At 36.9% G+C, this 12,506-nt stretch overlaps 1 protein-coding gene across 3 annotated transcripts in view; it reads left to right on the forward strand.

Moving 5' to 3' along the window:
* LOC124595336 (putative RNA-binding protein Luc7-like 2) overlaps positions 1-12,506 on the forward strand; it is a 45,849-nt gene that overhangs the window by 18,195 nt on the left and 15,148 nt on the right. For all 3 annotated transcript variants that reach the window (XM_047134045.1, XM_047134046.1, XM_047134047.1), the window contains 3 exons: positions 3,590-3,688; positions 9,574-9,792; positions 10,222-10,434. In XM_047134045.1, the coding sequence (XP_046990001.1) occupies positions 3,590-3,688; positions 9,574-9,792; positions 10,222-10,434 (531 nt within the window). The remainder of the gene's footprint in view (positions 1-3,589; positions 3,689-9,573; positions 9,793-10,221; positions 10,435-12,506) is intronic.

Below are 12,506 nucleotides of genomic sequence, written 5' to 3' on the forward strand. Positions count from 1 at the left end.
CATTCAGTTCAAGGTCTGTGGCAAGTTGTTTGATGGCAGAATTCAGGTCCTTTTATTCCCACATATAAGAAAGACTCTTCCCTATATGCAACCATTACAGCAATAATATCCATTACAGCAATAATGCTTTCTTTACTTCTATGGAGCCTTGTGCATCAATTAAGGGGCACTTTTAGGGCAAGTTTCCCCTAGTGTCTCGTTAGTGTGGTGATGCTTGCATAGGGGACATGACTGGCAGGTTGTGATGCGACACAGTACATTGGCTTGGACAGGATAGGTATAAGTCGGAGAATATTAAAGATTGCAGCAGTGAAGCTATTACCTGAAACTTCTGGAGCTCCCTGCAGGCTAACAGCCAAGGGTGCCTGCTTGGAAGCCATCGCACTAGCCAAAAAGTAAACTTTGAACAGATCTTACTCAGTGTGACATGGGCTTTACAGAGATAACTGTTGCTCTTATTGTTGTTTGGTGCTATGTTAGTTCTAAATGTCAGGTAACCGCATTTCTCTTTTAAAACAAACTTTATAATCACACTGTTTAAATATTCTTTCAGAGTATCACTCCCCTAATAATCCACAACTTAAGTCATGCAGATGCACTTACTGTTCTAGTGTTTGGTTACCATTTATTTCACTGCATCAGATGATTCATAAAACTTTCCACTTCTGTACTGCAAACTGTTGCGCAAATATTTGCATTTTGTTATTAATACTGTCACATTGTTGCTAATTTTGAGTTTACATTGGCCTTAATTTTTATTTGTAATACATATTTTCATCCATCCTGTAGACTTCATTATTGGCTGAGTGAAGAGATATTTGTGAAACATTGTTAGCATTACTGCGCACATCATTCTTGGCAAGTGCAGACTTACAAAAATACCATTTGAAACAATAGCCTTTTATGCAAAAACTATTCATACAGCTTTCTCTGTGCTTAAATAGCTGTTTCCTATAACTTATTTTCTCATTTGTGATTTTCGTTCACTGTAGTGATAGGGGGAGAGTAGTGATGAAATTTGATACACTGCCCTTCAAACTTAATTGAAATGATAAAAGATAGAGTGAATGCTAAAATGAATTAACTCTTCTCAGGTCACCACATCTATAGTGAGATGATTCTACCTCAGAAGATATTGAGTGATCCCTTATCACTGCAGTGTTAATTGGAATTAATGATGTTTTAAACTTTATGTTGAAGTAAATGTTTTGAGCAGCTCACACTGCTTAATTTGATGAGTGAGTACCTAATTACGTGCTCTTTGAGATTTGGTGGGACACTTCCTGCAAGAACTAGTGGTCCTTAAGGATAAGCTAAAAAACATTATTCCTTAATACTGATACTGTTTGATAAGGCTAGTTTGAAATTTTTTGTGGTTCACTCTTTTGTTTTATAATTTTGCTTTCTTCCTTCTGCTTGTCTGAATATGCTTTAAAAAAAAGGTGGAATGCAGTAGCAACTGCAGAAAGATGCATCTAAATACTGATTAACTACTCTATGGAGATAGAAGATACTTAATTTTTACTAAACGATAAAGTTCCTTAGTAAATTTTGGAATTCATGTGGTGTGAATCAGAATATTACAAATTAAATATCATAGGACAGTTGTTTTCTTTTACATTCTGTGATCTGTTGGCCAAGGCTGCGGCTAGTATTAAATATTAATTTACAGAAGGTTTTTGAATGGGGGTTTACTTTGCTGTTGCCCTGAATCTTTGTTGTAATATCAAAGAACAGTGCATATTATCTCTCTCTCTCTCTCTCTTTCTCTCTCTCTCTCTCTCTCTCTCTCTCTCTCTCTCTCTCTCTCTCTCTCTCTCCCTCCCCCCCCCCCTCCCCCCCTCTGCGCCACTCTCTCACTTTGAGTGATTTTTATCACATTTCTTGATTAAATGAAGTAAAGTTACCTTGTTTCATTCACATGTATTAAATAGAAAATCAATGAAAAGTTCTGCAGCTTATATAGAACTACACTCGGTAGTTACAGTTAACTCGTGCAACTGAGTAATAACTGTGAAATCAATCATCCATTTTGTACAGTTTAGGAGGGGTTGCCACACTGTAAAAATGTAATGTTTAATGTGTTTGCAAGAAAATGTGCGGTGATGTCCATACATAGTTTAAGTAATCTCCTTTAAAGTAGTAAATTTCCTTGGCTAATCAGCACTGAAAAACTAACTTATCTGTGCCTGCATGTCATGTCACTTCACTGCATTATTGTGTAGCAGTTTTATTGTGAATCATTATCCTACTTCAGTGAAGTTCCTTCTTGTTTTTGGGCTCATAAATTTTCTCTAACATTCACATTTAAAAAGCTGTATTTTCTATGTGATGGAACAGGCAGGTTCCTAATCAACAAGAAGAGATTTTTTTCTATCAAAGTCTGCCAAGTGGGGGTTAAAATGGTTGTGCTACAGGTGGTTTGTAAGCAGTCCAAATGGGTCTTGCAGATGTGAAAACTCTAGTGAATTATTATTTTCCAATTGTTGATTATGTTAAACATTGTGAAATCAATTTTTAGCTGGAGTGTCATGCTAGTTAGTGTCAAGATCTGTTTGCTCATTTAGGATTTTTGTCATTCCTTTGTTTGCTCAATAAGGAACAGATTGATTTGAATGCCGTAGGGTTTTATCAGGCATACATCGATTAGAGGTGTTTTGTCTTTGCCATTCTGCACCTTTTAAACAGAAATATTGAGTTATATGTGGAGCTCTGCAGTCATTAAACATGGAATGTGAACACCATGAAAACTTGCAGTTTGCCCAAACTCATTTCAAAATAGTAGTTATTGTAATTATTAGTGAGGAAAAGGGATATGTTCCTTTCTAGAAAAGGGAAAGTTTCAATAACAAGTTTTTTTTTTTTATAGATATTAAAAGAATGCTCTGTATTTGATCATCAAGAATCTTACTTTAATATTTGACACTCATGATTAAAAAAAAAGTTTGCAGATTTTTGAGCACATTATCAAGTATTCTCAGAGTGAAAGTTTGTCATGTGGAAAAGGTGGCATGAGAGAAATCTATGATGTTAATAACTCTTCAGTTGGAGTGTAGGGAAAATCACTGCCTGTTCATTGTTAAAGACTTTTCCTGTTATAGGCTTTTTAAAATTATCCTGCTATTTGTTTAGCGGAATGATCATATTCTTACTGAACTATACAGGTCACTTTCAACATTCATGGTATAATGATAATGCGTAACAACAAATTTTGTTGAGTGCGGTGAATTGAGTACTGTGCAGGTCACAAGTGCAGTAAATATGTGGTTACATTGTGAAACACAAGGCATGACTAATTTCATTTTTCATAGCCATATTTTTAAAATTCGTGTCTTTCATGCTGTGTTAATGTTTTCTTTATTATAAACAAACAGTTGCGAAATACGTAATGTAAAGGTATTTGCCAGCAGAGTAACAACTGGGCTTTTCTGACTCAAGCAAAGTAATCCCTTGAAAACTTTCTGTAAAATGTTTACTAAACTTCGTTTTGGAGCCCCTAAATATTACAAAATATTGCTAACATTGAAAATATTCGCTGTTAATGCAGTAATAACTACAGCTGCTTATTTTTTTGTGTGTTAACTTTCAGCGGATGGATCTGGGAGAATGCCCAAAAATACATGATCTGGCACTTCGTGCTGACTATGAAAAGGCCAGCAAAACAAAGGACTACTTCTATGATATTGATGTAAGTCAGCAAATTTGTAATTTATTTTTTGGCTCTTTTGTTAAGAGCCCACAAATAATAAATGAACTTGGAGGTGAGAAAAAGAATGTAAAACACACATTTTAAAAAATAACTTTGTATTTTTGATATGTCACTCTAATGAATGTCTATCTGATGTTAATAAAAACAGGTTATGAACTCAAACATAATGGACCAATAGGAATGAAGATTGTTACCCAAAGGGCTAGTGATTTTGCTGGCACTTATATTGCATGTTAGTTCTCTGTTTATGAACAGACATAAAAGGGCAAGAAAAAAATTCACCACCATGCAGCAATAGTGTCAATGCCATTAAAATTTTCTCAGTGTTACATATTGTAAAAATCAGGTATTGATCTGGTATTGTTTGATTTGTACAACTGTTTTAAAATAGTTAAGTATTCTGTTCGCATGGATAAATTGGAGGACAGTGCCACCATAAAATTCTTGTGGGCAGTTTACTGGTATGGGTCTGAAGCATGTGCTTTTGTGCATGCATATGTACTTGTAAAAGACCTGTTGATTATAAAATCCCATTGGAGACAGAGTTAGGATGATAAGGGAAATCGGTATGTTCCTTCTCAAGAGTCATCCCAGTGTTCATTTAAGGAAATAAACTTAAATCAGGATTACCACACTTGGATTTGAACCACCCTTGCCTTCAATAACTCCACAATTTTAAAGTAGTAAAAGTCATTGTGCTTTCTCAGTTGGCCTTTTGTCAGCCAACAAAATCATTTTTATTGAATTATTAAATGTCACAGTTGCATTGAGAAAGTTGCACACCATTGTAAACTGACAACATAACAGTAATTACTGAATTATAAAAGCCCACGAAAATGAGGCTACGTCCCAACAGGGCCTTAGCAATGGCATTGCAGTATGTCACAAAAATTGATCAGTTTGCTACAGTATAGTGTCAAAATACACAATCCGCACATCCCTTTAATGCTTGGGTGATGCATATATGCTCCAGGAAAAATGCGGGAATTTCTTTTATCCAGGTAGAACCGGGGAATTTTTAGAATTCCTGGCGATTCCATTGGTTCAGTTTTCAGTTAAATTTTTTGTAATTTTGACTAGTAAGAATTGATACTCAACAGACTGTTACTGTTTCCCACTACTGCCACAGTAATAAATAGTGAGAGAGGAAAAACTAAAATAACTTAAGTTGCAAAGGAAATGTGATCATGTACAATAACAAAACACAGTGCACACACAAGCATCTGCCAACAGCAAAATGTGTCGAACGCCTTCGGATGAAGACTATGCAATACTTCATACCAACAGACTGTTTCAGATGAGTGTGACATCACAATTGTTTGCACTAGGTTCATTTGTGGACTTCCAGCAGGCTCATGCACATGCTCAGTTGAATCGCCTAAGAGCAGTACCTTCTTCCGCTTCTGGCTACTTTTTGAAGTGTGATTGTTATTCCTCTTTTTGTTTCAAGCTCTCACATCAAATGAAAACAAAACCGATTTCTGTGTCCGGGGACTATCAAGTGAATTAAGAGAGATTCACATAATTACGGAAGGCTAAAGAAATTTGACTTTTATTAATCTTTTCCGTAGAGGCAGTCAGTTTGTTTGAAACAGTGTTCTCAGTCCACGCTGTTGGCTAGTTTCAACTGTCTGCTAAATTTAAAAGGAACGCTTTCATCTTGAGGCACCTAAGACATTATGCCATAATAAAAATCTAACATGAGATAATACGAAACTGATACTCAAAGAAAAATTACATCCCCAAAACCATACTGAAAAGCTTAATACCAGGTTGGAGCCTATTTCAGTTAGAATTTGGACATATGAATGTGTACTTAAAGCCGAATTATGCATTTTAGTGTGGTTTACAAAATTCCGATGCTCTTGGAGTAGCCTCAGATGTCCTGTGTCCTTTGATGTAATGTAAGTTAATGCTTTGTACGTACGAACATATGGGCTTCTTACATCATCATAGCTGCACATGTGCAGTAATGCCTGTTTCCTAACACTCTTTGGGAGCTGGTGAATCAAATCTATTTCTAACAGATCACAGGAAAATACACTATGTGATAAAAAGTATCTGGGCACCTGGCTGAAAGTGACTCAAAAGTTCGTGGCGCCCTCCATCGGTAATGCTGGAATTCAATATGGTGTTGGCCCATTCTTAGCCTTGATGGCAGCTTCCACTCTTGCAGGCATACGTTCAATCAGGTGCTGGGAGGTTTCTTGGGGAATTGCATCCAATTCTTCACGGAATACTGCCCTTAGAAGAGGTATCGATGTCGGTCGGTGAGGCCTGGCATGAAGTCAGTGTTCCAAAACATCCCAAAGGTGTTATATAGGACTCGGGTCAGGACTCCGTGCAGGCCAGTCTATTACAGGGATGTTATTTGTCGTGTAACCACTCCGCCTCAGGCTGTATATTATGAATAGGTGCTCAGTCATGTTGGAAGATGCAATCACCATCCCTAAATTGCCCTTAAACAGTAAGAAGCAAGAATATGCTTAAAACGTCAATGTAGGCCTGTGCTGTGATAGTGCCACGCAAAACAAGCGGTGCAAGCCCCCTCCATGAAAAACACGCCCACTTCATAACACCACTGCCTCCGAATTTTACTGTCGACATTACACAGGCTGGCAGATGACACTCCCCGGGCATTTGCCATACCCACACCCTGCCATTGGATTGCCACATTGAGTACCGCGATTCGTCACTCCACAAAACATTTTTTCCCCTGTTCCATCATCCAATGTTTACACTCATTACACCAAACGAGGTGTTGTTTGACATTTACCGGTGTGATGTGTGGCTTAGGAGCAGCCACTCGACCATGACATCAGTTTTCTCACATCCCACATAACTGTCATAGTACTTGCAGTGGATCCTGATGCAGTTTGGAATTCCTGTGTAATGGTCTGGATACATGTCTGCCAGTTACACATTAAGACCCTCTTCAACAGTAGGTCAACACATGAGCTTGGCGTGTATGCTTTTGTGCTGTAAGTGTCCCTTCACTTTTCCACTTCACTATCCCATCAGAAACAGTGGACCTAGGGATGTTCAGGGAGTGTTGAAATCTCGTGTACAGATGTTATGACCCAAGTGACACCCAATCACCTGACCACGTTCGAAGTCTGCGAGTTCCTCAGAGCACCCTATTCTGCTCTCACGATGTCTAATGAGTACTGAGGTCGCTGATATGGAGTACCGGACAGTAGGCGGCAGTTCAATGCACCTAATGTGAAAAAGTATGGGTTTGGGAATGTCCAGATACTTTTGATTACGTAGTGTGTTACAAGTGGTGGTTTGAAAGTGTTAATTTCAAAGTAAATTTCCTGTTATGTAGGATGAATTATGTTATGTGTGAGATTACTGGATGAATTTCTTAAATCACAGTGTTTGACTCATTTAAAACCTATCATTGTGAGGAACAGCAACTTTGAAGAATTTTGTGCCCAGAAGAGACATTTATTCATTACTTAAAATGTTACTGGCACATTTACGTAATGTATCATAAAGTGTAACACATGCAAAAAAGATCTATATTATATGTGAAAGCTTAGCTTTTCTTGTAGCTACTCTAAGTATATTAATTTAAACCATTAACTTTTCCTATTTCTGTGTTCGCGCTACTTAAGTGATGTTGCCATTCGCTGACTACATCCATGTCTTAAGCTGTGAATACCTGCTGACATCGGCTGGTGAGATCACGTGAACTACGATTGGCCTAAAACAGCACATCGCAATGTCAATTTCAGTGCTTCGGAAATTAACGTGCTGTGTTTGGTGAAATTCGAATTCATACTTTTGCAACACGAAAATATGCAGTGTACATGTTGCTGCAGATCAGAGATCTTTCCAACCCCCCCCCCCCCCCCCCCACTTTTTTTCTCCGTGCCTGCCTGCCTCTCTTCGTCGCTCATTTTCTAACATGACAGAAAGTTTCACACAGGTGTATTAAACCTTAACCATTTCAAGGATTGATATGTTTTATGGTCCTGAGGGGAAGTATACCATTACTCAACTTGAAAAAGTGTATTTTCAGTGGGAAACTGGGGATTTTTCCCTTGTCCCCATATACGTCCTGAATGCTTCATAACAACAAAGTTTCCATGAGCGTAACATCACAGCTTTATACATTTCTAACAGGTCACAGGAAAATATTGCAAATTGTGGTTTGTAAAGCATTACTTTCAAAGTACAGTTCCTTTTATGCAAGATGAATTGTTATGTGTGAGAATGTGCAGTGGATTTCTTAAATCATGGCGTGTTTGACTCTCATACAAAACTAAACACTTTGAGAAGCAGCCACTTATAAAAGTTTCAGGCCCAGAGACCAGCCATTTATGCCATTATTTAAAATTTTAACCAACTCATTTATGTTTGATATATCTTAAAGGGTAACATGTGCTGGAAAAATTCAAGCTTAAAGGTTAGTTTCTCTTATTTCAATTCTTCTATAGATTACAACTTGTGGAGTAACGATGACAAAGTATAATTATCCTTAAAAAGTGCAAGGTGAGTTCTTGAGCAATTTCACACATAATTTGCATTTCTACGGAAAAGTCGAAGTGCTTGATGGAATTTACTCAGCCAGGTAACCCATGAAATTTTCTGTGCGCAACAGTGAAATTTATAAGTGTGCTCGTCAGAAATTTTCAGCTGATGTAATTTAAGCTGTGCTCTTACGATCTTGCATAAGCAAACTGTAGGAAAGCACAGCAAAAAATTTTTGACAACCAATATTTGTGAAATTTTGGCTCTTAGTGTAGCTGTTCTGTATGTATTTTACCATTCATTGATTTTTCAATCAGCTGACTAAATAATGTGATGTATGCTCTGAATATCTGCTGTCGTGGTGACATGACCTATGACACTGACAAAACCAAATCGTGCAGCGCAGTCTAAATTTCAGTGTTTCGGAAGCTACCATAATGTATTTGATGTAATTCACATTTATACTTTCATAACTCGAAAATATGTAGTGTAAATGTTGCTGCCCGTTTAAGATCTTTCCAAAATGCAATTCTCCCCCCCCCCCCCCCCCCCCCCCCCTGAAAGTAGGGCATTTAAATGCAATGTATAAAATTCTCACAATTCAAAATTTTTGTGTGTTTTATAGCTCCAACGGGGGTATATTGTCACTTAACACAGAAAAAAGTACGTTCACTAGGGCTATAGTGTATTTTTAACCAGGATATCTGGAAAAATTCAAGATTTTCTTCCTCTTATACACCCTGTTGTTTGAACGAGGTTGTGGGTGTTAAAATTGAGCATTGTATTGAAATGTTTTTAGTTCTGTATGATTGCACACCACATGCAAACTTAGTTTCAGATGATTCATAACCTGGTAAATGGTATGGGTACGTCCATGGGCTACGGATAGTTTAAAGACTTCAGCCCTTCTGCCAATGTTAATTTTTAATTGTGCACTGCTCACTTTGTAATCAGGAAATGTAATTAAATCCGAGGATCAAAAATAGTTTTCCAGTTCCAGTACTTGCAGAATATGCACGTTCGCTAGATCAATGTAGACGGTGGATGTTAAGTCTTTTGCAACCAACAGTCCCTACGTGTAATTTACCATGTGAACTTGATATCTGGTGAAGAGAGGTGTATATAATTAAATGTACAGAATGTGACAAAAAGCTAAAATAAAGTTATGGCCTTAACACCAAATGCATGAGTTAAGGGCGTGGGTGAGTAAAATTAAAAAGAGAAATGTAGCATTTGGCTTTAAATGGAAACATTTAAATGACTGTGGTGGGTTAGAATGGGGAAAACTTTAGTAAACTTTGTGCAACCTTAATTTTTAACTTCTATTCCAGTGCTTAATTTGTAGGCACTGAATGCAGTATTTTCACTTGTGCATCTTTGTGTAGGCAATGGAGCATCTGCAGACATTCATTGCAGACTGTGATCGTCGAACAGAGCTAGCAAAGCAGCGTTTGGCAGAAACACAGGAAGAATTGTCAGCAGAAGTGGCTGCAAAAGCTAATAAGGTTCATGAGCTTGCGGAGCAAATTGGCAAGAAGTTAGCACGTGCAGAACAGTTGGGTGCAGAAGGTCTTGTTGAAGACAGTATGAAGTTGATGGAGGAGGTATGTATTATATTTTTACGTATTGTCTTACGTAAATACAAAAAATAAACACCCTCAAATTCTTTATACCATTCTGTTAAACAGCAGAAATTTCACAACTTGTTGGGAATGATAAAAATAAGACTAGTGTAGACACAGTTATTAAAATATTAACCATCCTCTTAACAATATGAACTTGTAAACATAGGATAATGTATTGGCTTATTTTGTAACAGGCAAATCAGTAACTGTATAAACTAGATTTCATTCGTTACTCGATTATTACCGGTTGACCAATTTCACGATTTGTCTGAGGAATGTGGGTATTGATTATATTTTTAGTTCCTTTCTGTTAAGATTTTATTGAAATTATTAGGTGGTAACTTGATTGTTTTAGATAACCATGATACTCAAAGTTTATTAGCCAGACCTGGTTATTGTTCCTCACAGATTGAAGACCTGAGAAAGAAGAAAAGTGCTGCTGAGAGCGAATATCGCAATTCGATGCCTGCTAGTAGTTACCAGCAACAGAAACTCAGAGTTTGTGAAGTATGTTCAGCTTATCTTGGAATACATGATAACGATCGCAGATTGGCAGATCATTTTGGTGGAAAGTTGCACCTTGGTTTCATTAAAATTCGCGAGAAGCTTGCTGAATTAGAGGTGAGTAAAAGTACCTGTAATAACACAGAATTTAGATTTAATTTTTTATGTTGTTAAAACATTGTTTTTGAAAGGTATTAATTCTGCCTCTGGTTTCAGGAATTAAAATAATAGAGGGTCTTAGTTGAAATTTAGAAAAAGACATCGAGTTTCTGTGCAAATACGAATAATGAATATTGGCAGGAAATAATTGTAATGTATTAGGGACTGTTTTGATGAAAGTAGAAGAAAAGATTGTGGTAAAGGATCATAATGTTGCTATAAGTACTGTATTATCAATATAAATATTGCAATTGTAAATTACAGTTCTACAAAAGATTGTTGGTAATTGTTTCTTACACAAAACACATTAATTTTGGTCCACATTTGTAATTAGCAAATGAAATGTAGAATGCTTGTGAAGAAAGTGTAAGTACATTAAGGACAGATAAAGCATAGTAGTGTTTAATCAGGGACTACTTCATTCCTAAAAGATAGAACAGCTGGAGGGAATGAGTGCTGTAAATACGAAATATCCACATCACCTAAGAAATGGATACAAAATAATACTGCAGGACAGAAAACTACAGTAAGGAAATGAAAGTGCTGGCTACATGTTTCTCCTAATACTTCCTGCCTGACTATGCATCTAAGAGTTCAGCCAACAATTATTTGTGCTATGTTTGGTAACTCTCTAACTCTAAAAGTTGAGAGCTTGTGTCTGTAGTTTGCCCTCTAACAACATAAGATCTGTATGTACTTCATGGGAGGCGGTAGAAAATTATTATGAAGTGTTTAAATCTTAAATGTTTAGACTGTGGAGGTGGTAAATGTGTTGACAAAGTGCCAGCATGAAGAGTTCTTTTTTTGGGGGGGGGGGGGGGGGGGCAGATTGATAGAAAGAATGGTCTCACTATAAGAACTGTTGAATATAGGAAGAGGAGCATAAAATTGATATTCAAAGAGGAAGTAAGAAACTAAACAAGATACCAGGAAATTTCAGACCTAGGAAGGAAACAAGATAGCCAACTTCTCACCCTTGACTCCATTATCTCCATTATTCGCAAGTTTTCAAATCTCTTGATTCTCTATTGTATTATGCTCGGACTCTTAACACACACATTTTCATCTTCAGTTTGCAGTAAAAGTGTTTATCAAATGTGTTAGTTTTATAATCCAAATCGCATAGAAAGTGGTACTTCATACTGTCTGGTTTGATCATGTAGTTTAGTATAATAGAAGAAAGTGTAATTAAAACACACAGTATTGTGGAAAGGAGGATCATTGCGCAGAAAATGAAACCTAAAGAAATAAAATGATGACATAGGCTCCTTGTCAATATCACTCTACAAAATTCACAGATAATGTGAATCCCCTGAGGATACTTTTAAGTAATAAATCCTTTAATGAAATTTACATTTTGCTACTTTGTAAGGCCCGTCATACCTGGTTTATTTCCTCAAGTTTGAACTAGAATGCTTAGCTTTCTCCAGCACCATATCACCTACTGCAGATTCTAGTATCATGATATTTATATTATGCTCCTTTATTGTAGTTTGTGTGCAGTTGCCAGAATGCAGTGTTTCTGCTATTTTCCCTGCTTAGTTTGTTGACTTCTTGTAGTTGTGAGTTTCATTTGATCCATAATGATATATTGACCATGACTTTGCAGGTATTTAATTTCTGCAGCTGTCTTGGATAATGCTGGAAGTAAGATTCTCAAATGTAATATTAGATTCTCACAAATAGGAAGAGTTGCTTCAAAAACCACCTCCATATGTTCCGACTGGAGCAGTCGGATATAGCAGTTTTTTGGGTGCGCGCGCGTGGTGCGTGTGCCTCATTGTGTAACAAGCCTCCTTTCCATAAATTGTTGATATTCCAACCTTGACTTCACTTTTTTATTCATCTGTAATAGTACAGGAAATACTTCTGTACAAGACTCTCTTAACACAGGAGTAGCTCCTGTCTTGTCAGTCGTTTACAAAGCAGTAGACATAAATTTCACAGATCATTGCATAACAGGACAGGAAAATGACATAAATCAAAATTTGGATTATTTTGCTTTTTCTTCATGGATTGCTCCCAGCAAT

Source organism: Schistocerca americana, chromosome 2 (genome assembly GCF_021461395.2).
Source record: "Schistocerca americana isolate TAMUIC-IGC-003095 chromosome 2, iqSchAmer2.1, whole genome shotgun sequence".
NCBI classification, from domain to species: domain Eukaryota; kingdom Metazoa; phylum Arthropoda; class Insecta; order Orthoptera; family Acrididae; genus Schistocerca; species Schistocerca americana.